The sequence below is a fragment of the Balaenoptera borealis genome, assembly GCF_965194805.1.
Source record: "Balaenoptera borealis genome assembly, chromosome: 8".
NCBI lineage: Eukaryota > Metazoa > Chordata > Mammalia > Artiodactyla > Balaenopteridae > Balaenoptera > Balaenoptera borealis.
Genome location: NC_138865.1, coordinates 38542912 through 38569777, shown reverse-complemented (window position 1 = coordinate 38569777; position 26866 = coordinate 38542912). Strand labels below are relative to the sequence as shown.

The window sequence follows — 26866 nt, the reverse complement described above, 5'->3', positions numbered from 1 at the left end:
TTTGTTCTATGGTATCCCTATTGATGGACATTCAGATTGCAACATTTTTTGGTAACATGGGAAAATTGAAAACATTTAATTTATACAAGCCTCTTTATACATATACATGTGCAAATGATTTTTAGGATAGAAGCCCAGAAATCAAATGACTGGATTTTAATGGATTCAGTCAAATTTTTTCCCTCACAAAAGTCTTTATCAATTTACACTAACACCAACAGCATATGAGAGTACAAATTAAAAAACAAAAGTTTCCTTACCCCGCCCCCCCCCCGCCAAAAACCAGCATCATTTTGTTTTGCATTACTTGATTACATTAGAATTTGAATAGCTTTTTACTTTTTTATTAATAGTTTATATTTTCTCTTCTGTTAATTATCCATTCATGTCCTTTGCCTACTTTTCTTTGGATTATTTGTCTTTTCCTATTTGTATGAGTTAGTTATATATTCTGGATATTAACTTTTTCAAAATTACCTATATTAAAAATATTTCCCCTAGATAATTGTCAGTGTTTTAACTGACTGGTTTATTGTTGCATATAAATTTTTAATATTTTACACAGTTGGAGTTATCAACTTTTTTCTTTGTAGCTTTGTTAATTATTAAAAGAGTTTTTGTTTGTTTGCTTATTTTAGGTTTAGAACTTAGATCTGCCTGGGGTTTGTTTTATTAAATTGCGTAAATCAAAGATTTCACTTTTTCAGGATGGTTAGCCATTTGTCTTAATAGTATTTATTGACTAATACACTGTTTTTCCACTAATTTGAAATTCCACCTTTATCATATGTACTTCCTACAAAAACATGGCTTTGGATTGTTTTTTCTTCATCTGTGTATGCTAGAATGCTTTTAATTATTACAGGTTTATAGTATCTTTGATATTTGGTGAATCCCTATTGTTTTATTGAAAAGGTTCTTTTCCATTTTTGCATATTTTCTCTTTCGGCTTGACAAGCTCTTTGAAAAATACCATTTGGGTTTTGATTCGCAACATTGTGTCAGATTTATAGATGAGAGTTTTCTTCAGTATGCTCATATTGTCAGAGTATCTTAAATTGAAGCATTAAGAGGTTTGATGGATTTCAGGGAGTGTCTCCTTAAAGCTCTTCTTTTTTTTTTTTAATTGAATTATAGTTGATTTACAATGTGTTAATTTCTGCTGTACAGCAAAATGATTGTTATACGTATGTACATGTTTTTTTATGTATCCTTTTCCATTATGGTTCATCATAGGACATTGAATATAGTTCTCTGTGCTATACAGTAGGACCTTGTTGTTTATCTGTTCTCTATATAATAGTTTACATCTGCTAACCCCAACCTCCCACTGCATCCTTCCCCCAACCCCCTCCCCCTTGACAACCACAAGTGTGTTCTCTATGTCCGTGAGTCTGTTTCTGTTTCGTAGGTAGGTTCATTTGTGTCATATTTTAGATTTCACATGTAAGTGATATCATACGGTTTTTGTCTTTTTCTGTCTGACTTCACTTAGTATGGTAATGTCTAGGTCCATCCATGTTGCTGCAAATGGCATTATTTCATTCTTTTTTATGGCTGAGTAGTATTCCATTGTATTTAGGTACCACACCTTCTTTATCCATTCATCTGTAAGTGGACATTTAGGCTGTTTCCATGTCTTGGCTGTTGTGCAATAGTGCTGCTGTGAACATAGGGGTACATGTATCTTTTTGAATTAAAGTTTTGTCTGTATATGCCCAGGAGTGGGATTGCTTTATCATGTGGTAATTCTATTTTTAGTTTTCTCAGGAACCTCCGTACTCTTTTCCGTAGTGGCTGTACCAACTTACATTCCCACCAACAGTGCAGGAGGGTTCCGTTCTCTCCACATCGTCTCTAGCATTTGTTATTTGTAGAGTTTTTAATGATGGCCATTCTGAGCAGTGTGAGGTGGTACCTCATTGTAGTTTTGATTTGCATTTCTTTAATAATTAGAGATGTTGAGCATCTTTTCATTCATGTGCCTGCTGGCCATTTGTATTTCTTCTTTGGAGAAACGTCTATGTAGGTCTTCTGCCCATTTTTCAATTGGGTTGTTTGTTGTTGTTGTTGTTGAGTTGTATGAGCTGTTTATGTATTTTGGAAATTAAGCCCTTGTTGGTTGCATCATTTACAAATATTTTCTCCCATTCTGTAGGTTGTCTTCATTTTGGTTATGGTTTCTTTTGCTGTGCAAAAGCTTGTAAGTTTGATTAGGTCCGATTTGTTTATTTTTCTTGATGTCTTACTGCTGCTGCTTTTCTGAGAGAAATGATTTAATGTAACAAGGTAGATGTCTTTATTTTCCTGGTAATCTAATGGCTTAGACCAAGCAAAATAGGAAGTCAGTAGCTTGATGGACAGTCGAACTTTCTTTTAGGCTTTTCTTTTCTCATATCTCAATTAAAGATATACTAACTAATCTGTCCACACTACATCACAACTATCTGCTTCTATGTCTAATAAGCTACAAACATCAGACCATCAAAATTTCTGGATTTTATTTTTTTCTTATGTAATGGCCAAAACTTTGGGCATTATAGATGGTAACATGCCAGGTTTTTAGACTTTCAAGGTGTAAAGAAAATGAAAAAAATCTAAAAGTTACATTTGATAATGATTATTCCAAACATAACTTTCTAAGTGTTAAATAGAGAAAATTATTTAAAGAAGGCAAAATGAAATCCATTGTAGATCAGTTGATCTCTTTTTTTCCAAAAACTTCTAATGTGTGAACTTTTTGAAGGAAGAACAAAAACAACTTTGGTTTTAGTTCTTTTCTTGCCTCATAGTACATGTAAAATAATTTGAGTGACAAGTACATGGAAGAATTTTTATGTTAAAGGAAGATTATCTAATTGAAGTAGAAGTGATAGCAAGTTGGGAAGACCAAATACATAAAATAGGGTAGTTATTTAAAGTACTGTAATAATTTTTGTACCATTGTTGGAATCTGGGTAAGCTTATTAGTTCATAAACAATTTGTAGAGTCAGTTTTTTTATTTGCAGATTTGGTCTTTTTGAAGCTATGTCAGCCATTGAAATGATGGATCCCAAGATGGATGCTGGCATGATTGGAAACCAAGTTAATCGAAAAGTTCTCAGTTTTGAACAAGCTATCAAGGTAGTCACCATTGTGCCTTTTGTGTTTTCTTTTGTTGTTTGTTATTCATATTTTAAAACATTTTGATTAATAACGGAAATCAAACTTCGTATGTTAAAGTGTAATTTTCTTAAATGCCTCTCAGGTATGTAAACAAGCGTTGGTTATCTTTCTCTTTCCATTGAAATTTTAATTGTTTAAGGTCTCCATTAAAAGCTTGCTCTAAATTTGTGTCTGTGTGCATTTTTTAAGTTAATTTTTGAAAGCATTTGAGTATGTATTCATATACCTGGGTAATTGGCTTAGGGATTAAATTTTATGTATTAATATATTAAGTAAAATGCTCGTGGTAGTGAACTAGATGTTTAACTCAATGAGAATTGATTTAGAAGTTCATTCATAGTTGCCTCAGAGTTTAATTTTTGCGTATTTTGTGAAGAAAGATTTGCTAAGTAAGTGGATAGTGTTAAAAAAAAAATTATGAGTAGTATAGTTAATTAGTTTAAGGGAAATGTTTAAAACATTTTTTTTCTTTGTAAGTAGTTTTATTTTCTTTGTGAGTAGTTTCAATTCATTAAAATGCTTCATACTTATTAATGTTTAAAACTAATTTGAACTGTGCTTTTAAAATGCTTGTTGGTTTGACTTTATTTTTTTATAAAGGCCTTTATTCTGTTTCAAATTTGAGAGGCTTTGATTTTTCATATTGAAGACCCATTAAGATACATTATTTTTAAGAATACAGAGTTAATTTGGCACCTTAGTTTTATCAGCTGATGAGATAGTTTCCTTAGAACTGATATTTTAAAATATTTACTGTACATAGTAGCCATACATATTTTAAAAACTTATATATATGTCATATTTCCCCTTCTTTTTAGGATGGCACCATTAAAATTAAAGACCTCACCTTGCCTGAATTGATAGGGATAATGGATACATGTTTTTGCTGTTTGGTAAGAGTTAAGATAACATGTTGGTTAATTTAAAAACTGTGACTTACTTGAATTTCAGTTTGGAAGTATATACATCAACATTGAATATGAAATATATGTAATGCTTGGCCTAGTAAGATGTACATAAGATTAGCAGGCCAAGTTATGCTGTAGGAAACAGCATTTTATCTTTTCATCTGAGTGGTTTTAGGTTCTCATTTTCTGGAAGGATATTTTCTTTCCAAGGAAGATAATAATATATAGGCATTATCCAAAGTACCCTTTTTATTCTCACGCTACCCAGGGAAACAAATCTGAAATTGGGAGGTTCCATTAATAAGCATGAAATTGAACCAACGAGAATTTTGGATTGGCTTTGGATAAGTTTTTTTCCTAATCTAAGGTATACTGAAGTAAACTGGCCATTTTCTACTATGAAGAAAATTTTTTAATGATTTTTATATATATGCTGAATAGGTTGTCTTCCCTGGATCATGTGGTTTAATTGTGGGAAAATTCTCATTTGTACAGCCCTTTTTTCTGCCCCCTTCTTTCTGACTGTCCCTTTCTTTTTTAAACTTGATATTAAATCATTGTCCTTAGAAATAATATAAAATTTCTTCATTTGTGCATCCAGTAAAATACTCATTGATTGCCAGTGTGTGTGAAGTACTTCTGTTATGTATTTTTTGTGTGTATTTTTCACTTTGGTCTTTTTTTTTTTTTTAATAAATTTATTTAATTTATTTATTTTTGGCTGCATTGGGTCTTCGTTACTGTGCGCGGGCTTTCTCTAGTTACGGCGAGCGAGGGCTACTCTTCATTGCAGTGCGTGTTCTTCTCATTGCGGTGGCTTCTCTTGTTGCGGAGCATGGGCTCTAGGTGTGTGGGCGTCAGTAGTTGTGGCATGCGTGCTCTGTAGTTGTGGCTCGCAGGCTCTATAGGGCAGGCTCAGTAGTTGTGGCTCATGGGCTCTAGAGGGCAGGCTCAGTAGTTGTGACGCACGGGCTTAGTTGCTCCGCAGCATGTGGGATCTTCCCGGACCAGGGCTTGAACCTGTGTCCCCTGCATTGGCAGGCGGATTCTTAACCACTGCGCCACCAGGGAAGTCCCTCACTTAGGTCTTATATCAGCTCTGTGAGCTATCTGGTGTCACTCTTATCTATTTGCCTAGGGTTACTTTGCTAGGAAGGGGCATAACCAGAATCCTGGTCCTGATTCTTCTTCCTCCAAAGCTGTCTGTTTCTCTCAGAGATGTTTTAATTACTGTTTCGCCATTTACTGTCCTAGTGGAATAGGATAAAAGGAGGCAAGGAGGAGGATTTTTGTCAAAGTTGAGGAACAATTCTGTGAGACTCGGGGCTGTATCTAAGTTTGAACTTTAATAGGCAGATGGTTTTCAGTCTGGAAAGTCTCTCTTCTGCACACTAGTAACACAAAATACACATCTTAATTAGAGCAGTTTTCATGTGCTTTTCTCATTTTGTAATGTAGCATTTTTTTTTGCTCTATTGCAGAATTCTTGGACTTAGTGTAAATTATAACTGAATAAACTTGGGCAAATTATTTACACTCTCTGACTATTTCTTTATATGTAAGATGAGAAAAATACCGCCTTCCTCAAAGTGTTAGGAAAAAATGAGATAAGATATATGAAAATACCTAGCATAGTACTTAGATATCATAATTACTCAGTTTTGGCTGCTGTTCTTCTAGCTTCTAGCACATGGTACTTGGCTCATGGTAGTCACTCAGTAAAATGGTGTTGCCTGATTATTTTTGTGTTTTAGAAAGATCCCTCTGAATGGGGTTACTGAAGTAGAGGTGGGAGGCAGGGAAACAGTTGCATAGTTTCTTGTAGTAATCCAGGTGAGATGTGATGCACTTGACTGGGTTAGTAATAGTTGGGTTGAAAAAGAAGAGTTGAATGAGTGGCTAAGAACCAGGTTAGCTCTAAAGTTGTGAATTCCTTAATTTCATGGGTTTTTATTGACTACATTGTAGAATTGATAGCTTTTGGATGTGATGTAAGGAGGCCCTGTAATTTCATTAATCTCTGAATATTCGCAAACTGAATTATATAAAAGAATGCTTCCCATATCTGTTACTTTAAGGTAATCATGTTTTTAATTCTTGAAAGACTTTAGTTAATGAAAGTGAATTCTAACTGTATTTTGTCTTTTCTGACCTTCCTTTTAATCATCTTTTAAATCTTGTGATTAATCATATTTATTTGGGCCTGTGGCACTCTGGCCTTTGACTGTTGGATCAGACTTTTCAGACTCTGTGTATCACCTTAAACATGTGCATTCTTTTATTTCTTTATAGATAACATGGTTAGAAGGCCATTCCTTGGCACAGACAGTATTTACGTGCCTTTACATTCATAATCCAGACTTTATAGAAGATCCTGCCATGAAAGCTTTTGCTCTGGGTATCTTGAAAATCTGTGACATTGCAAGGGAAAAAGTAAATAAAGCTGCTGTTTTTGAAGAGGTAAGATTTTGTAATATAAGAATTCCTGAAGCTCGTTGACCACCTTATTCAGTGTGAAGTATTTAAATGATTGTGTGATATGTATTTTTTTGTCAACATTTATAGTTAAAAATAGTTTTTTAAAGTAATATGCTGTTGATGTTTACAAATATATTGGCTAAAACAATCCAGTTTTCTCCAAGAAAGGACCTTCATCTTAATGTGTGTTCCTTCTGTCAATCTCAGTCTTTAGATAAGAGGGAGCTAAGGAAAACAAAGTTATGAAGAATAATTTAGAATATAAACGTTTTCTTCCACTTAGTACTAAGTACCTCAGCCTGAGGAAGTGTTGTGCATTTTAGACATAGAAAGATTTTTTTCTCTTTATCATAAAAAAAAGATTTCAGATACTGATATTTTAAGGGGAGATGTGATAGCATTTGAAACTATTGATAAGTAATTATTTTTGTTTAATTCTTTACTTTGTTGAAACTGTTTTTTTTTCCACACTGTTACTGATACAGAATAAATATCTTAGGCTCCAGCAATGGTTCAGTGCAAAGCTTTTCTAAATTTATATTATGTATATGAGAATAATGAAATATATGCCTAATGTGATTTTCACATTTGAATGTGTGGCTTATGAGTTGTTTATGAAATACTGTGTACTTCTTATACACTCATTGGTTTTTTAGCTACATATTTGAATTGATATGGATGTCATTATGGAAAGTCTTATCCATTTGGATGGAATTTTTTATAAGATTAGTTTGAGTTAAAAAGTGAGAAGAGTCATACAAATTATTTTAAGTACATTCTTAAAGTACACCCAAAAAGACATAAAAAATCAGTGGGAAAGAGAAAGGATTTTTTTCCCAAATAGTACTGGAACAATTAGTTAGTACCCTTGAAAATTACTTCATCAGCGTTTTACATCTTCCTTAGTCCATTTGGGCTGCCATAACAGCATACCATAGACTGGGTAGCTTATAAACAATAATTTATTTCCTATAGTTCTGGAAGCTAAGAAGTGTAAGATCAAGGCAACAGCAGATTTGGTGCCTGGTGAGGGCCTGCTTCCTGGTTCATCTTTGCACTGTGGCCTCACATGGCAGAAGGAAGGGTGGGGAGCTCTCTGGAGTCTCTTTTATAAGGACACTAATCCCATGTATGAGGGCCCCAGCCTCATGACCTGATCACCTCCTAAAGGCTCCATCTCCCAGTACCATCACATTGAAGGTTAGGTTTCAACATATAAAATTTGACGGGACACATTCAGGCTGTTTACTGCAGTTGATTGATATGTCTTAAGTCTCGATCTATAGGTTCCCCCTCTTTTTTATTTTTTATTTTTTTAAGCCTTGCGACTTTTTGTTAAACAACTCTGTGGATTCCTCCCAAAGGCCCCACCTCCAAATACTATCGCACTGGGCATTAGAATTTCACATATGAGTTTGGGAGTGAGAGGGGGACACAAACATTCAGTTTATAACAACATCAGAGTAAATTGTAGATAGAAAAAATATTTCAAGTGTAAAAAGTTATTTAAAAATCGGAAGACAGTTTACGGAAATAAAATGACCATTAAACATAAGATTCTTAACCTCACTTTAGAAATGCAAATTAAAACTGTGAGATACCATGTTCTACCTGTAACAGGCACTCACATGCTGTGTGTGTGTGTGTGTGTGTGTGTGTGTGTGTGTGTGTGTGTGTGTAGGATATGAATAGTCATTGTTTCCCTCTTTTTAATCTTTGAAAAGAAAGTTTATTTGGAAATATTTTCCAAATAACAGCAGTTACAGTAACAGCACAAAGAACACCCAGATTCAGCTGCTATTAACCTATTATCTCATTTGTTTTTTCAGTTTTTCTCTCATGCATGTATGTATATATGTATTTTTTTTCTCTGAATCATTGCAGAGTAAGTTGTGTACATTATGATCTTCTTCCCTGAGACACGTCAGTATGCACCTTGTAAGGAAAAGGGCACTCTCATACACAACTACAGCACAATTATCAACCTCAGTAAATCTATAATACCAATCCATTACCCATGTTCCATTTCTATCAGTTGACTCAGTAATGTCCTTCTTATCTTTCCCTACGGTATGGGATCCAGTCTAGGATCATGTCCTTCATTTAGCTGCATATCTCTTTAGTGTCCTTTAATCTATAACAGTTCCTTATCCTTTTGTCTCTAATGACAGTAATATTTTTGGAAAATGCAGCCCTCTCCTGCTTTCCCCTTTTTAATAGAATGTTCCTCACTTGGGGTTTGTCTGCTCTTTCTTCATGATTAGATTTATATTATGCAGTCCTGGCTGGCATATGATGTGAGTGATGTTGTGTCCTTCTTATGATATCACATCTGAGGCATACAGTGTCCATCTGCCCCTCAATGGTGATGTGATTTTATCACCCCATCAAGGTGTTTTCTGATTGCTATATGGTTACTTTTTAAAAAAAATTTATTTTACTGAAGTATAGTTGATTTACATTGTTGTGTTAATTTCTACTGTATATCATAGTGATTCAGTTATACATATATACACATTCAGTTATACATATATACATATTCTTTTTCATATTTCTTTCCATTATGGTTTATCACAGGATATTGAATATAGTTCCTGTGCTATACAGTAAGACTTTGTTGTTTATCCATCCTATATATAATAGTTTTCATCTGCTAATCCCACACTCCCAATCCATCCCTCGCCCACCCCCTCTTCCCCTTGGCAACCACAAGTCTGTTCTCTGTCTGTGAGTCTGTTTCTCTTTCATAGATAAGTTCATTTGTGTCATATTTTAGATTCCACATATAAGTGATACCATATGGTATTTGTCTTTCTTTTTCTGACTTACTTCACTTAGTATGATAATCTCTAGGTCCATCCATGTTGTTGCAAATGACATTATTTCATTTTTATGGCTGAGTAGTATTCAACTGTATATATACCATATCTTCTTTATGCATTCATCTGTCGATGGACATTTAGGTTGTTTCCATATCTTGGCTGTTGTAAATAGTGCTGCAATGAACTTTGGGGTGCGTGTATATTTTCAAATGATAGTTTTGTCTAGATATATGCCCAGGAGTGGAATTGCAGGATCATATGGCAACTCTAGTTTTTTGAGGAACCTCCATACTGTTTTCCATAGTGGCTGCACCAGTTTACATTCCCATATGGTTACTATATCTAACCTTGCATACATAATAAGGAATCTCTAGGGAAACACTTTAAGATCATATAAATATCCTGCTCATTAAAGTCTCTCCCTATATATTTAGTATCCATTCATGATACTTGCTTGGACTAATCTTGACTGTGTTGGCTGCAAAATGATGATTTTGAACTCTAGCACTCCCTCCACATTTATTAGTTAGGACAGGATTCCATTATAAGCAAGATTCATACATTTTTTGATGGGAGTGTAAATTCATACAACTTTTTAAAAGAGCAGTTTGGTAATATCTATGACTTAAAATGCATGTCTTGTTTCAGCAGTTTCACTTTTAGGAATTTAGCCTATAAATATATTTGTGCTTATCCCCAAAGGTCTACATACAAGGACATTAATTGTAGTGTTGTTTGCAGTAACTAAAGTCTGGAAACTAATGTCCATCAATAGGAGACTCATTAAATGACACTACACTCATACAGCCAAGTAAGTGTTGTGTAACCTTTTCAGAGGAGGAGGTGGGCTTACTTATACAGATGAGATTAGATTTCCAAATTAATATAAAATAAGTTAGGTGTAGAAAAGCATGTGTAGCTTGCTACTGTTTTTGTTTTCTTTTTTCTAAAGAGATAGGTACTTAAATCTTCATACACAAGAAGATAACTAGGGTATTTGAGGGTCAGGGTATATACTTGTTTGTACTACTGGAATTTTTATTATATGCCTGTATTACTTTCTTTTTAAATAAACTAAAAAAATTTTTTTATGATAGAAGTAATCAAATTTCTATATAGTCTCTGGATGAAGGACTTACTAAGAGATGGGAGAAATCCTAAAGGAAAGGACTAATAGGAAGAAAACTGATAGAAAAAATTCTTAGGAAAAATATAGACAACAAAATAATCAATTTTTGTGTATTAAGATCCCATTCAAATAAAGCATGATACTAAAACCCGAATGAATAAATGCGCAGTAAAATAAATACCTCATTCATAGAGGAAGGTTATCAAATGGCCATAATATTTTAAAAATTTAGGCTCAGTGTAATCCAAGAAAAACAAAATAATAATTAGTTCACTTTTCATCTACAAAGTTTTTAAAATGAGAATATTCAATGTTGGTAAGGATGCAATATGTTGGCACTTTTTTTTTTTTTTTTTTTTTTTTTTACTAGTGGGGGGTATGCATTAGCATAGCTGTTTTGGAAAACAGTTTGGCAGTGTATATATCAAGAGTCTTAAACATATTGACACCATTTAAACTAGTTAGTTCACCTCTAGAACTCAGCCTTAAAGAAATTATTAGAAATGTGGATGCTTTATGCCCAAGTGCATTAATCAGTGTTTTTAATAGGGAAAACTGGTATCAATCAAAATGCCACCATTAGGGTTATGGTTGAAATAAATTATGGTTAATTTATTACACATAACTGATTACGTGTAATGAATATATAGTGATCACAAAGTATTTAATATAATGGAAAAAGGCATACTTTAAAAGGTTAAGAAGGCAGCACACAATGTAATCAATTATGTAAAAATAAAGAAAACTGAAAAGAAACATAAACAAAAGTTAGCTCCTAGGCTGGAAAGATGATATTTTTCCTGTTTTGCTAAACTTTTCAGATTTTCCAGATAAATTTGTCTCAGTTTTAATAATTAAAAAAAAAATTGATCTTCCAGTAAAATCCTTAAGAGGCCTGGTAATGAATAAATAAGAACGACTTAAATAATTTGCTTGTTTGAAGTGGATGCTTCAGAAGTTCCTAGATGATTATGTATTTTGTCTCTGCTTTGTTTTTACTCCTGAACTGGAGACGTTTTCAGTTGCCTAAAGATGTTTCTTTCTCAATATCTTGCTCTCATGCAAATGGGAACCACAGTTCCCCCATTGGATGGCTTTTCCTCTTGGATTCTGTATCTTGTAAAATGGTGTCTTTAGTGTTATCTTTGATTACTTTTTTTAACCTCCGACATCCAGATCCTTTTACCTTGCAAGTGTCTTGAATCTGGGCACTGTTTTTTCTTCCCTCTCATTGTTCCTGCTTTAGTTCATGCCTCTGTCCGCTTTAGGTTAGGCTCCTGTGAGAGTTTCTGAACTCTACTATCTGGCCTAGTCTTTTCCCTCTAGTCCATTCTCCACTTGACCATCAGTTTCTTAAAGGTAATCTGGTCATGTTCAGTTTTGCTCTTTGAAAGTTTTCACTAGGGTGTGTATTTTAATAAAAGTAATGATACTTGTACATAGTATACAAAATCGAATAGCCCACAAGACTTATAATGAAAAAATTATAGTGCTCTGCTCTTTCCTTATCCATTCATAATAATATTCAATTCTTTTAGCTTTTTCTACTATCTACTTCTATGTTTCTGTATAATAGGCTTATATTCTAGTTTCTGGGTTTAAGGGTTTATCAGTTTTTAGCTATAGTATAGCAGCACATTTTTAGCATATGTTTAGCATTCATACATTACCTCCTCACTCCAAATAGTAATTCACTTTGTGGTTAAATCATTCAATTCTGACATTATTGTGATTGTATATATATTAATGACAGATGAGCCAGAGTAGTGTATGCTTTTTTTTCCTCATACAAATTTTTTTTTTCTTGAAGGTAATAACTACCTCTTCTTTTTGGTTTGCTTAGTTTTATGTGTACTTTTCCTTAATTCTTCTTTTCCCATTATTATTAAACACATCAGGTAATCTGTATATTTCATCATGTATATAAACATCTATATATATATATATCAGGTAATTTATAATTTTTGTTTTGAAATGCTCTTCTTGAACTTCTTTGTTCTCTAGCTTCAGGCTGGGTCAGTTGCTTTCTAGGCCCACTGCACAGCTGTCATCCCAGGTTTCTCTGCACCATTCTCCTGGGAATTCCATTTCCCTCTCTTTTTGTTAGATCCCTAGTTACCTGGATCTCGTGCCTTTATTGTTCTTAGTTTATTACTTTGTGCAGTGTCTCCAGTTTCTTCGGGGAGACAGGGAGGGAATTTTTCTTTGAGACCTTGCATGTCTGAAAATGTCTTCCCTGCCCTCACACCTGATTGATAGTTTGGCTGTAATAGATTTCTAGGCTGGAAAATAACTTCCTCAGCATTTTGAAGGCATCGTTCCACTGATTTGTAATCCCAGTGTTACCATCCTGATTCTTTATATGCAACTCATGTTTTCTCTTTAGAAGCATTTAGAATTTCTCTTTTTAATGACCATACCTTAGATTAGTCTTTGTAACCCCTTAATGATCTTTGAAGTTTAAAGCATCCCGTTCTTAGACCACCACCTCTGTTTCTAAATTACTTGTGTTCTGATTCCTAGAGTTCTTCACTCCTACTTGGACTTCAGTTTATTTATATCATCGTTTCATTGTTATTAACCTCTTGACCCTCTTTTCCAAATTTAAGTATCATCATCCTTTATTACAGTCATTCCATTGCATATACTTTCAGCTCCCTTCCTCTCTTGCCTTGTTATACCTCAATTCTAGTTGAATCTAACCCTTGGCCTACTCTGCCCTTAAACCTGCACATCTCAGTGTGACTGGAAAAAAATTCATTTCCACTGATTGGTCCTACTACCATTTCATCACCAGTAACTGCACGTAGGCCCTCCGTGCTCCCTAACAATCATTACATTTCCCTAGTTCATTCACTCCACTCCCCTCAAACTTCTAACACTTTGACCATCCTCACTTGAAGCAAATGACCTACCTTTCTGTTGCACTGAATAAACAGAAGCAGTCTTCCCACCTACTTGCATATGTGACCTCTTTTCTGCTGCCCTTCTGTTATGTAGATAAACTTTCTCTGCTTCTAAGAGTGATCCCTTCTGCTTGTGCCTTAGATTCCATACTCAGTCTTATATTCAAAGACATTGGTCTACCAATTCTCACCTTTATCCCTTGAGTAATGAATTTGCTGCTCTACTGGATCATTCCTATCAGCATACAAACATGCTTTATTCATGTTACTCAATCTCAAAAATACCATTTCATGGCATAGTTTTGTCCTTCAGCTTCTGCCCATATCTCAGTTCTTCTTTTCAGCCAGTATCCTTAAGAGGTGTTCATACCCACCGTCTCTGGTTCTCTCCTCTTTTCTCTGTTGAATCCACTCCAATCAGGCTTTGAACACGTGTTCCACCAAAATTGTGACATTATGGTCATCAAAGACCTCAGTGTTGCTAAACGCAGTGGTTAATGTTTGGTCTTAAACTTGACCTATCAGAAGATTTTGACATAGTTGATCACTCCATCTTTGAAACAGATTATTTTCTTGGCATTTAATATGTCCTTTATCCCTGGTTTCCCATCTCAATGGTTGTTCTTGTTTGTCGTCTCATTCTCTAAACCAGCAGTATCCAATAGGAATATAATGCAAGCCACATACATAATTTAAAATGTTCTAGTAACCATGGGTAAAATTAATTTTAATAACATTTATTTAGCCCAATATATCTAAAATAATACTTCAATATATAATCAGTTTAAAAATATTAATGACCCTAGCTGCATAGGGTATCCTGTGTGGAGGATACCAATCCATAGTACTATCACATCTGTTTTTTATTTAGTATTACTACCCACTTCTGTGGAAAGCTGGGCAAGACACTAATTGTAGGGTATTCTCTGCCTGCCACTGGACCTTAGAAGTGGGGGAAGAGACAATTTACAAAACAGGAAATGCATATGGCTTACAAAATTATGGGAAAAGAATTTTTTTAAACAACTCACTGATGATCCAAAAATGCATGTTAAAACTAGATACCATTTTTTTGGCCTGTGAAGTAAATGGGTATAAATGTGAGACAACCTGAAGCTTGCAACAGAGCAATAAAATGGACAGTTCTTTTCTTTTTAATCTTTATTTATTTATTTGGCCGTGCCGGGTCTTAGTTGTGGCACGCAGGATCTTTTAGTTGTAGCATGCAGGATCTACTTCCCTGACCAGGGATCAAACCCGGGCCCCCTGCATTGGGAGCGTGGAGTCTTAGCCACTGGACCACCAGGGAAGTCCCTAAAATGGATACTTCTTTTCCTGTTGGAGAGAGAATAAATTGGTCCAGATATTTTGGGGAAAAAATATTAATGAAATATTTTGAATTCTTTTTTTTCTACTGAATATTCTCAATCTGGTATGTATTTTACACTTACAGCACATCCCAGTTTGAACTAGTCTCATTTCAAGTGCTCGGTAATTATGTGGCACACAGCTCTAAACATTGGTGTGACTCAGGCTCACTCTTTACACTTCTTTATCTATACTCTTGATGATCTCATGCAGTTTCGTATTTTTAAATTCTGTCTCTGCTAATGAGGCCAAATTTATATTCTTAACCTAGGCTTGTTCCCTAAATGTCATATTCATATACGCTGCTGCCTATTCTACATTCTCACTAGGATGTCACACATAACATTTCCAAAATGAAGCTGCTGGTTTTCCCCTTGCTTCCAACTTCTTTCTTCTGTAGTCTTCTCAATCTCAGCAAATGGAACTCCATTCTTCTAGTTGCGCAGACCAAAAACCTGGGCATCATCCTTAACTCCTCTCTTTCTCCCGTACCCTGCATCTAAACCCTCAGGAAGTCCTTGGCAAACTACAGCCTGCAGACCAGCCCTGCTGCCTGTGTCTTTTATGGTCCTTGATCTAAGAATATTTTTTTTCCTTTTAAATGGTTACATTTATATAGTTATATAAGTGCCTACTCAGTATTCTCTGTTTTGCCACTTGGTCTGCAAAGCATAAAATATATATAATCTGGCCCTTTAAGAAAAAATTTGCCTATCCTTAATCTGTACTATCTATTTATTGATTTCATTAACATATGCTGGACATTGTGGCAAGTGCTGGGAATAAAATGATAGGCATATCACTTTGCTGTGCAGAGTGAGGATGGGAGTCTAAGAGCTTCTTTCTTAGACATCCAGCTTCTTATTCCTCTAGCCCCACATCTTTTTTCTTTTTTTTTTTTTAATTTATTTATTTTATATTTGGCTGCGTTGGGTCTTTGTTGCTGCGCGCGGGCTTTCTCTAGTTGCGGCAAACGGGGGCTACTTTTCGTTGCTGTGTGCAGGCTTCTCATTGCGGTGGCTTCTCTTGTTGTCCAATTACTTGGCATCTTCCAAAAATTGCCGTATGTGTCTTGAATGTTGTCTTCCATTTTCTTTGTCTTCTTTGTCCTTTGGAATTCAAACTTTTCATTCCTTTACTGATGTATAGTATGATTTCAAGAGGTGTAGTGGAAATACCACATTTAACCAAAAGTCCAGTGTTTCTACTGCCTACCTGATAAGATTCAAAACCCTTAGAGTATCTATTTTTATCATCTGGCCCCAATTTTATTACTCATTTTTTATTACTTCTTGATTTTTTTATTGAGTTATATGGCATACGACATTGTCTAAGTTTAAGTAGTATAGCATATTGATTTGCTGCATTTATATTGCAAAATGATTGCCATAGTAGCATTAGCTAACACCTCTATTGTGTTACATAATTGTCATTTCTTCTAGTGTTGGGAACAATTAAAATGGAGTCTCTTAGCAAGTTTAATGTTTATAATAGTTTTGTTGTCTGTAATCACTGTACTGTATATTAGGTTTCTAGGACTTACTAATCTACTAGTTGCAAGTCTGTACCCTTAAACAACATCTCCCCAATTCCCCCACCCCTAGCCCCTGGTAAACACCATTTTACTCTCTGCTTTTACGATTTTGGTTTTTTTAGATTCCACGTATGAGAGAGATCATACAGTATTTGTCTTTCTCTGTCTGACTTAGCATAATGTCCTCAGGGTCCATTAATGTTGCTGCAAATGGCAGAATTTCCTTTTTTTCTTATGGCTGCATATTATTCATTGTATAAATATACATCTTCTTTATCCATTCATTCATTGATGGACACTTAGGTTGTTTCCATACCTTGGCTATTGTGAATAATGCTGCAATAAACATTAGAGTGCATGTCTCTTTGGTTACCTGTTTTCATTTCCTTTGGAGATACATATACCCATTAATGGGATTGCTGGATTGGGTGGTAGTTCTAATTTTAATTTTTTGGGTAACCTGCATACTGTTCTCCACAGTGATTGAACCAGTTTACAGTCCCACTAACAGTGCACAAGGGTTCCCTTTTCTCCACATCCTAGCCAGCATTTGTTATCCCTTGTCTTTTTGATGATCACCATTCTTAGGGGTGTGGGGTGATACTTCATTGTGGTATTTATTACACGCGTACCTCGGAGGTAATGCAGGTATGGATCCAGGCCACCACAATAAAGCAAATATTGCGATAAAACGAGTCACACGAATTTTTTGTTTTCCCAGTGCATGTTAAAGTTATATTTACTATAGTGTACTCTATTAAGTGAAACAGCATTATGTCTAAAAAAACAGTGTACATACCTTAATTAAAAAATACTTTATTGCTAAAAAATGCTAACCATCATCTGACAATGCAGGGTTGCCACAAACCTTCAATTTGTTTTAAAAAAAATGCAGTATCTGCAAAGTGAAATAAAGTAAAATACAGTAAAATAAGGTATGCCTGTAAACCTTTTTCTTCTCCCCTGGCATTTTATTCTTCAGCTGGTCCTATATGTTATTCTCTTTCATTATCCCATGCTTGTGCACAGGATGTTCCTTCTGACTCTTAGGCCTTTTCTCTTCTCCTTACCCTTTTAGGGCAGAGTCTTACTTAACTTTAAACTTGGATCCCAATCTCCTGACTTCCCCAGACTTCAGTTTTGTTCTCTGTTGTTCTTTAGCATGTTCTTCTGTCATAGGTAGTGTCTGTACATGCTGGTTTGCATAGAACAGTCCTGCCTGACACCTTTTGTCCTGGTATAATTATTACAGCATCCCCTCTTACCCTTAGTAGTATACCAGCTTGAATGTGGATGTGATGTTTGGAGGTACTGCTTCATTTTGTGAACATGAAGTGACAGATGTAAAAATCTGAAAGCTTAGGATAGTGGAGCTGAAAGAAAGATTACTTTCTAATATTCTAATGTTCATGTTATTTGGCATGCTGTAAATCTGTATCATTTAAGTCAGTGTAGTTGGATTTTTCTCTTACTTGCAGCCAAGCATATTTCTAATACAACAGTAAATAAATGAAACTATAGAAGTTCTTGGCTTGTCTGGCAAAGAGTAAACACTATTATCCATTTGATGTATATGTACCCATGTGTATTTTACTTAACATGATGGAATTATGTAGACTGTTTGCAACTTGCATTTTCCCACAGAGTATAGAGAATAGATTTCTGCACATACCAGCACATGTAGGTAGATCTACCTCATTGTTTTTATTTGCATTGCATCGTGTTGAGAATACAGATTTTGAAGAACTATTTCTGGCATGAATCATCAAAGGATGCTCAAACTAGTAGACAAAAGTATAATGAGACACAGGACTTGTACCTAGCCTCAGTGTATCATCCCACAAGACATTTATTAATTACAAAAGGGAAAATGATAAGTTTACAGTGTAGACACTTAGTATCTTAGCCAAGTGGCCAGAATTAACCACCAGTAATGGGATAAGTCAACACCATATGTGTCTCCAGATTCAGTGATCTAAGAAGGACACAACATCACTTCTGTGGTATTCCGGTCAAATATCCTATCAAATATTAAATTGATTTGAATTTTGGAAAAACATAAGACAAACCCATATTGAGGGACATACACAAAATAACTTTGGCTTGTACTGTTCTAAAACAGGGCATGAAAGACAAGGACAAAAGAAATGTTCCAGATTAAAGAGACATCAGTTTCCTGATTTGATAATTGTACTCTGGTTTTGTAAGAGAATGATTTTTGTTTTTATAAAATCACACCGGCATTTATAGATAAAGGGGTATCATAGTCTGCAACCTAGTCTCAAAGGTTTCAGGGGAAAAAAATAGAGAATTATAATGTAAAATGTGGTTTAATGTTATCATTTGGGGAGTATGGGTGAAGGGAATATGGGACTTCTCTTTACTATTTTTGTAATCTGAATTTTTTTCAAAATAAAAGTTAGAAAAGCCTCTGGGGAGTGAGACCACATAAGTTTGTGTTCTTACTCTGTCGCTTACTAGCTCTGTGGTTTTTCGGAATTTAACCTTTCTATGCCTCAGTTTCCTCATTTATAAAATGTAGTTTATAAAAGTACCCACCTTAGAGCATTATTGTGAGGATTAACAAAGTTAATACAAGTAAAATGTTTAGAACAGTGCCGGGCACATGATAAGCACTTAATAACATTAGCTGCTCTTAGTAGTTGTAGGAGCAGCAGCAGCAGTAGTATTCCACTGTATGTACAGTAAATTACAAGCCACTTACTAATGGACATTTAAGTTGTTTCAAGTCCTAATCTGAATTATCTGTGCACATGTTTTACCCTTACTTGTACCCTTACTAGGTTACCCAGTATCTGGTCTGTGGTAGGTACTCAAATTTTAGTTGAATGAATCAGATTATCTTAGGAGCCCCTGAAATATTTATGCAAAGTATTTTATCTGTGAAATGAATGTTTAAAGCAGTAATAAATCACAACTGATACATTGTGACTATTAAGTTTTAGAAGGGGTTGAAACAGTTTTACTTTATTAGAATATTAGTACAATCAAGATTACTGCTTTGGTGAAATCACATTCAATTCTGATATTGGGTGTTCTGTTACAGTTATGATTGTAAATATTTACTATTCTAAATTTCTTTGCAAGGCTGCATTGTTTTAAATGCTGTGTTTTATAGAATGCTAAACATCCCTTATAATTTTCTGCAGTTATATCTTGGTAGTATTGTAAAGATATTGTAGAGTACAAGCGAAGAACATGGGCTTTATCTGTCAAGACATCTTACTTCTGTCCCTGGATAATAAGCTCTATAACTGCAGTGATAGTATTTTACCATTGTATCCCTGGTATTTAGCCCATACCAGCCATCATAGGGTGCTCAGAAAATGATTTGTCCATTGCTCAGAAATGGACAAAATTTTTTCCCTACTAATTACTCACCTCTAAAATCTTGATATCAAGCATACTATCCTTTGATCCGTACCACTTACTTGGATTCCCCTATTCCTTCTGTCCTTTAGTGCCACAGAGACCTCCAATTCATAGATGCTGTCGCTTTAGTTTTCTCTGTTACTTTCCTCATGTTCTCATTTCCATGGCCCAGTTAGTGCTAAAATCGCTTTTCAAACACCCTTGCCCCTCTAATCTCATAATGTGTCACTTCTCTGGCAAAACCCCAACCACCTGCCTACTTGCTGCTTGCACCCAAACAACAGAAGGCAGCTAGGGAAAATTCACATCTGTGTGTCTGTTCTCACTTTAATTTTAGGACTGCAAGTCTCAGATGGGCACTCAACACTAGAGACAATCCTATCCTACAACACTTCCGTAGCAAACTTGCTTTTCCAGTCTCTAAGGTGACTTTTTCACATCTGTTACTTCTCAGACCTCCAGTGCCAACCCTCACTGTCAGCTTGCTTTCTACCTTAATGGGACATTAGATACAGTCAGATGTAATTAGAAGTATCCCATCTTCTCATTATCACAAATGCTAACCTGTTACGGTATCCACACACTCTGTTGTTGTTAAAATGAAAGTGTCCCTGTGACATTCTAAGCTCTCAGCCCCTCCACTGTGTTCTAGATTCTATCCCCTCCAGCCTACTGCAGTTTGTAACCCTTTGTATTGTGTTGCTGCTGTATCCTTCACTACTAGATTATTCTTACTGGCATACAAACATGTTTTTATATGACTCAATTTAAAACCAAAACACTGCAGTTCCCTTGATCCCATGGCTCCTTATATCTACAGTCTCATTTCTCTGCTACCCTATATGTACCAAAAACTCCTTGAATGAGCTGTTAATATTGATTTATTTTACTTTCTCTTTCGTTCTCTTCTCACCCACACCAATTGGACATTCTTCTACCACTACACAGAAACTGGTCTTAGCAAGGTCCTTAATGATACCCGTCTTGCTAAATCCAATGTTCTCACTCCTCCCTCTTCAGCCTGTTGGCTTCATTAGACTCAACTGACCACTTTTTGAAATACTTTCTTCTTCCTATTTTGACAATCTGTTGGATTTCTTTCTTTCTCACTGGTTAGTCTATTTCCTGTGCTTGCTCCGGTAGATCTCCAGTTCTCTTGGGCTCTCCCTGGGTTGATTTCCTCTAGTTCTGTGGCTTTTAATACCAACTATAAGCTGATGAAGTCCAAATTGATATCTCTAATCCTGATTTCCTCCTCTGACTTTCAGACTCAAGCAGGTGCCTTCCTGAAATCTTCCCTTGGATGACCAAAGGAATTACAAACTTAATATAGTTAAAATTGTACTCCATTTCTGCCCTTAAACCTGCTCCTCCCAGACTGCCCCATCTGAGTAAATGACATCATAATTTACCAGTTGCTCAGACTGCAAAACCCTTGATTGTACTACAGTTTACCTCATATTCAGTTCTTCAGCACATCATGTTGGCTTTACCTTTTAAATATATCCTGATTTCAACAACTTCTCATCATTTCTGGTTATCATATCAGTCCCATTCACCATCAGCTGCTGCTTGGACTGTTGGGTGGTATCCAGTATCTGGTCTCTCTGGGTTTACTTTGATTTTTGTCCTCCTCAAGTCCACAGAGTTTCAGTAGTGATATTTTAATGGCAGCATCTGTTGACATAACTCTTCTGCTTCAGACCTCCAATGACTTAGATTAAGTTCTTGTTACTGAGGTTTGTATTACACAGACCTGTGATAGTCTCCCAGATGAATGCTTTTCCTTAGACTCTTCTTGGCAAACTTAAGGGTCCACAGATAGGGCTTACAGGTTGGGTTTTTTTTTTCCCCCATTTTCTTTTTTCTACACAGTGTTGGGCTACTTAATTTTTTAAAACTTGGTAACATTAAAAAATCTGATGATTTTACATTAAATTAGGTTTTTCTGAAAACCTAGGAGACCGTACCAAACTAGTGCTGTATTCATTCATGGCCCCAAGAGGGTAAGCAGCGGCCTACTTCCTTTAGATGACATGTATGTTCTCTCATTTGCCACAGTCTCCACCACTCCTCAGTATAACTTGTAAACAGCCTGATGTTCTTAGTAAGGTTAACGGCCAAATGGCCCCTGCCCTGAAGTAGCTCATCAATCCTTCAACAAATAGGTTTGAACAGTACTCTGTGCCAAGCACTATTCTAAGCCCTAGAGATAAAGCATGAATACAACAAAGCCCTGAGCTCAGAGATTATGCATTCCTTGGGACAAATAGTCAATGTGTAAGTAAACAAATTACATATATAATGTCAGGTGGTGACAAGTTCTGTGAAGAAAAGTAAAGTAGGGGAAGGGGATATAAAGTTGTGGAGGGTGCTATTTTAGAGAGAATGCACAGGGTAAACCCTCGTATGAGAAATTGACATTGAAACAGAGGCTGAAATATAGTAAGGGATGGAGCTTTGTAAATCTTTTCAAGAAAATCAGTTTGGGGAGGGGGGTTCAGCGGGTACAGAGGTCCTGAGAAGAGTATGTGTTTGATATGCTTGAAGGACAACAAGAAGACCTGTGTGATTGCAGTGCAGTGAACATGGAGATGAGTGGTAGGTAAGAAATGGGGTTGGAGAGGGAGACCAGGGCCACATGATGGAGTGCCTTAGAGGCCATGGGGGAATTTGGAATTTTACTGTGAGGAGGGAAATTCCTGAAAGGTTTTGAGTAGAAAGTGACATGAAATGGCTTATCTTAAAACAATCTCTTTGGCTTTTGGTGGTGAATAAATTATATAGCAGACAGTTGTGGAAGGTGGGGGACCTGTCTGGAGACAGTTATAGAAGTGAGAGATGGTGGATCCTTGAACTGGAGAAAGCTGTGAAAGGAGTCAGACTTGGTGATTAGAATTTGAAAATAGATCCTACAGTGTTTTCTGATGGATCTGATATGGGTTTGGGGAAAACAAGATGACTTGAAATGCAGGTTTTCAGCCTGAGTAAAGGGATGGGGGTGCCTTTTAGCAATGTGGTAAACACTAGGAGAGTTCCTATTTAGACATGTATAATTTGAGAATCCTGTTTGATGTCCAAGTAGAGACAGAGTATAAACTTCATCTGGAGGGTAAGTTTATAGCTCTGTAGTACAACCTGAGACTTTTGAAAGACCCAATCCTGTGAGGCATACAATTCTCCTGAGTTCTTTGAGACTAGAGACATTGTTTGTACTTCTGTTTGTCAGATATAGTACCTGACGTGAATTGCATGCTTACTGATGTTTTTAAGAGTCCAGAAATTTCACTGTAGTTCTGGCCACTGCTGTGAATATCTGTTATTTCATTATGTTAGGCTTTTATATACATTTTTATAAGAATCGTAATGTGGCAGAAACACTCCTTTAATAGAGCTTCTAACTGCTTAGCTGAAATCAGCCAGATATTATTAAACTCTTCATAGTGAATCCATTAAACCACTTAATTTGCTAATATCTCATCAGTGTTTTAAACGATTTTGAGAGTGGGAATCCATGTATGATAAATCATTTTTTTTCTTTACAATGGGCAGAAGCGGGAATGTGGTTTTGCTGTCACTGAGTAATTCTCTTTGAGAAGACTTAACCTTTTAGCCTAACAGTGTGTAAAATGACATAATAAGTTTTGAAGAGTCTTGTTTAAATTTTGCAAATAGTAATTATTACATATTTACTGTTTACCTGTGAATGTGAGAATTCTTTGTAAGTGGGAATTATTTGTGATATTATCATAAGCATTATTTTGCAAATGAACATATTAAATGCAAGTATGCTTAAATAGCCTAAGGACAGCAATTGAAATTAAGGGGACAGAGACAACATTAGAATGTGGTGTTTTAATGGTATGCCTGTAAAGAAAGCTTGGATGTATGATAGCAATATTTCGGGTGACATTCCATTACTGTTTTCTTATTAGCAAATAGTGATTTTCTAAGAGAAATATAATGAAAGGTTTTGCTACTATTCAAGGGCCTAATTATTGCTTTTCTGTATAGGAAGATTTTCAGTCAATGACTTATGGATTTAAAATGGCCAACAGTGTGACAGATCTTCGAGTTACAGGTAAAACCATTTATAAATATAATTTACAAATTTTACATTTGTATTTGTTTCCTTTTAAAATCATTGTCTCTCTTTCTAGGCATGCTAAAAGATGTGGAGGATGACATGCAAAGAAGAGTAAAGGTATATATTTTTTTCTCTTTTCTTTGGTATAGGATATTTATATTCTTCTAAATGTCAGGTTAACTTTAGCTAATTACAAATAGCTAGTGTAGGTAGGACCACCAACTTTCTTTATATATGCCGTACCTTTTTTTGGTAATGAATTAGAACACTGCTAGAGGGGTTTCTGGTGAATTAGTGTTACTTTCAAGTGTTGCAAATTTAACCCTTTCAAATTTTTTCAATTTTTTGCCAGTGTTTTAAAATTTTAGTATGCTATTTTAAGAATAGCATAAGATTCTAGAATTTTAAATTCCTCAAAGGTAAGGACTACCTTCTTCACCTTTGTATCATTAATAGTTAAGGCAGTGTCTAGAACATAGCAGAAGAGCTCAGTAAATGGAAGTTCCTCAAATCTGATAAAAGCCTTCTTTGAATGACATCCTTTGGCCAGATGATCCTTATGATTTTGTTCTCATAGAAATTAAAAATGAAAAAAAGTTACATTTCTACTGTTTTTTTATACCTGTATAACACAGCATGGTTGTCAAAACAATTTTACATTATTGTCTTATTGGATATTTACAGTTATTCAGAGCATTAGGCAATAAAATGCACTTTTAGATGAAGAAAATACAGCTGAAAAGAGTTTAGTAACCTGTCTTGAGTCTTATTAAGGGCATGCCATTAGTAAGTGGCAGCTCCAGGGCTAGAACCCCGATCTACTAGATCTTCCTGTGGTACTGCCTTGGAATTTTGTCAGAATAGTCAACCATATGTAACACATGTATTAACAAGATGTTTTACATTTTAGTATAGAACTGATCAGTATTTACCATGTGACTTTATGATGTGATTTTGTAAAGGTTACTTTTTTTTCTAACAGGGTTAGTTTGGAGAGCATCAGGAATTTCAGTTAATAGATTTTTTTTTTAAATTAATTTATTTATTTATGGCTGTGTTGGGTCTTCATTTCTGTGCGAGGGCTTTCTCTAGTTGTGGCAAGCGGGGGCCACTCTTCATCGCGGTGCGCGGGCCTCTCACTATCGCGGGCTCTCTTGTTGCGGAGCACAGGCTCCAGACGCACAGGCTCAGTAATTGTGGCTCACGGGCCCAGTTGCTCCGCGGCATGTGGGATCTTCCCAGACCAGGGCTCGAACCCGTGTCCCCTGCATTGGCAGGCAGATTCTCAATCACTGCGCCACCAGGGAAGCCCCAATAGATTTTTTAAAAGCAGGAAGTACTGTATACCATGTGCTTCTGCTTATGTTTTTCATTGTTTTGCTTTTGCTATTTTTAATACCGTATTCTTTTGTGTGATCTTTATAATTTATATCAAAATGAACTTTCTGTACATAGTATTAATAGGAAAATAAATAATTGATACAGCTTTTTTCTTCCAAATATTTTTCTTCTAATAGATTCTTGCATATACTCAATAAATTAATTTATTGCTTTACCTTGTATAATTGTAATCTAATGCTTTTACAGGTTTGTGTGTGTTTTAATATACCTTTTTTAAAATTTTAGAGTACTCGAAGTCGACAGGGAGAAGAAAGAGATCCAGAAGTTGAACTAGAAGTAATTGAACTTATTTTCTGGTAGATAATATCAGAGAAGTTAATGTTGTAGTTTTATGAAGTACGTTATAATTTATGGAAACCCTTTTTAAGGTATTTCTTTACAAATTGGACATTGCAAGGGAGTTTATTTCCCTTGTATTTATTTTGATAGAATTTTAATACAGCTCTTTCAAATACATGATTTCAAAGCTCTTCAATATTCCTACGAGGTAGGAAGAAAAAAATGATTTTTTTTTTTTTTTTACAGATGATCCACCAAAAGTTGGCAGAATTCAAGAACTTACACAGTATCAAAAGTTGTCAAACCTTTGTTAAGATCCTAAATTTTCTGACTCTGCTTAAAGCACCTTTTTATCAGTCCTTTTAAAAATGCTAATTAAATCAGTTTTGAAATAATAGTGTAACTCCTGACTTAGGGAAAAATCAGTCCTCTTGATACATAAGCTTTATTATGTATTTCTATTTCAGTAAAATAGGCTTTGTTTTATTATGTTTCCTGCAGCTCATTTTTCAGACATTTAAAAGACTATAAGTGAAGGTGTTTGTAATGTATTCAATAGTAAGTTATTAACACTGAGATTTAGGACTTAAAATACTATATTTTAAAATGAAATTTCTTTGACAGACTTTGCATCTTTTAACTTTTAGTCCTTTCTTGTTTTTTTAGCACCAACAGTGTTTAGCAGTATTCAGCAGAGTGAAATTTACTCGAGTGTTATTGACAGTGCTTATAGCCTTCACTAAGAAAGAGGTAAGGGTATTTACTATAAATTTTAGTGTTTCTGTTTTCGATGGAATGCTTTATTTTGGTAGTTCTGAGACTTTTTATTGAAATGTATACGCACACATATACAGCACTCAGCATTTGGTGTGTTTACATCAGAGTATCCCTGATTTTCTCCAAAAGTCACATGAATTTTACATTCTGTTCCATAACATGTCCATGTCTGTTGTTGATATAAAAATAACGTATTATGTATTAGTGGATAAAATAATAGAAGCTGAAATTGCTTCTGGGTAGTTATTGTGAATTGGAGAAATTAAAAATGAGAATTTTAAGTAGGCCTCTTTCATTCAGTTAAATAATTAACTTAGATTTGTGTGGAATAGATGGTGAATATTTTTGTGTGTATATTGCATTAACTCGAAGTAAATTACAGACTAATTTGTGAATAGTTAATAAGTGGTAAGCAGAGATCCAACCTTTACTAACTTCTGTAATTCTGTTCTTTTTTTTAAATTTCACCTTGATGAGTGACTTAGTAGGAATGTTGCAATTTCCCATTTTCTAGTTGATTGCATCTCTCTTTTTTTTTTTTTAAACATGAGATTAGTAGAATAAACCAGAAATGTTTCCTATTGTTCTTTAATGGCTCCTATAATGTATAGATATGGG

At 35.1% G+C, this 26866-nt stretch overlaps 1 protein-coding gene across 7 annotated transcripts in view; it reads left to right on the top strand.

Moving 5' to 3' along the window:
• Positions 1–26866, top strand: part of NAA35 (N-alpha-acetyltransferase 35, NatC auxiliary subunit) — a 94752-nt gene that overhangs the window by 14667 nt on the left and 53219 nt on the right. For 6 of the 7 annotated variants that reach the window (XM_082401178.1, XM_082401176.1, XM_082401174.1 and 3 more), the window contains 7 exons: positions 3010–3124; positions 3985–4059; positions 6367–6534; positions 23719–23785; positions 23865–23908; positions 25418–25468; positions 26138–26221. In XM_082401178.1, coding sequence (XP_082257304.1) covers positions 3010–3124; positions 3985–4059; positions 6367–6534; positions 23719–23785; positions 23865–23908; positions 25418–25468; positions 26138–26221 — 604 coding nt within the window. The remainder of the gene's footprint in view (positions 1–3009; positions 3125–3984; positions 4060–6366; positions 6535–23718; positions 23786–23864; positions 23909–25417; positions 25469–26137; positions 26222–26866) is intronic. The other variant, XM_082401175.1, reaches the window with a different exon arrangement.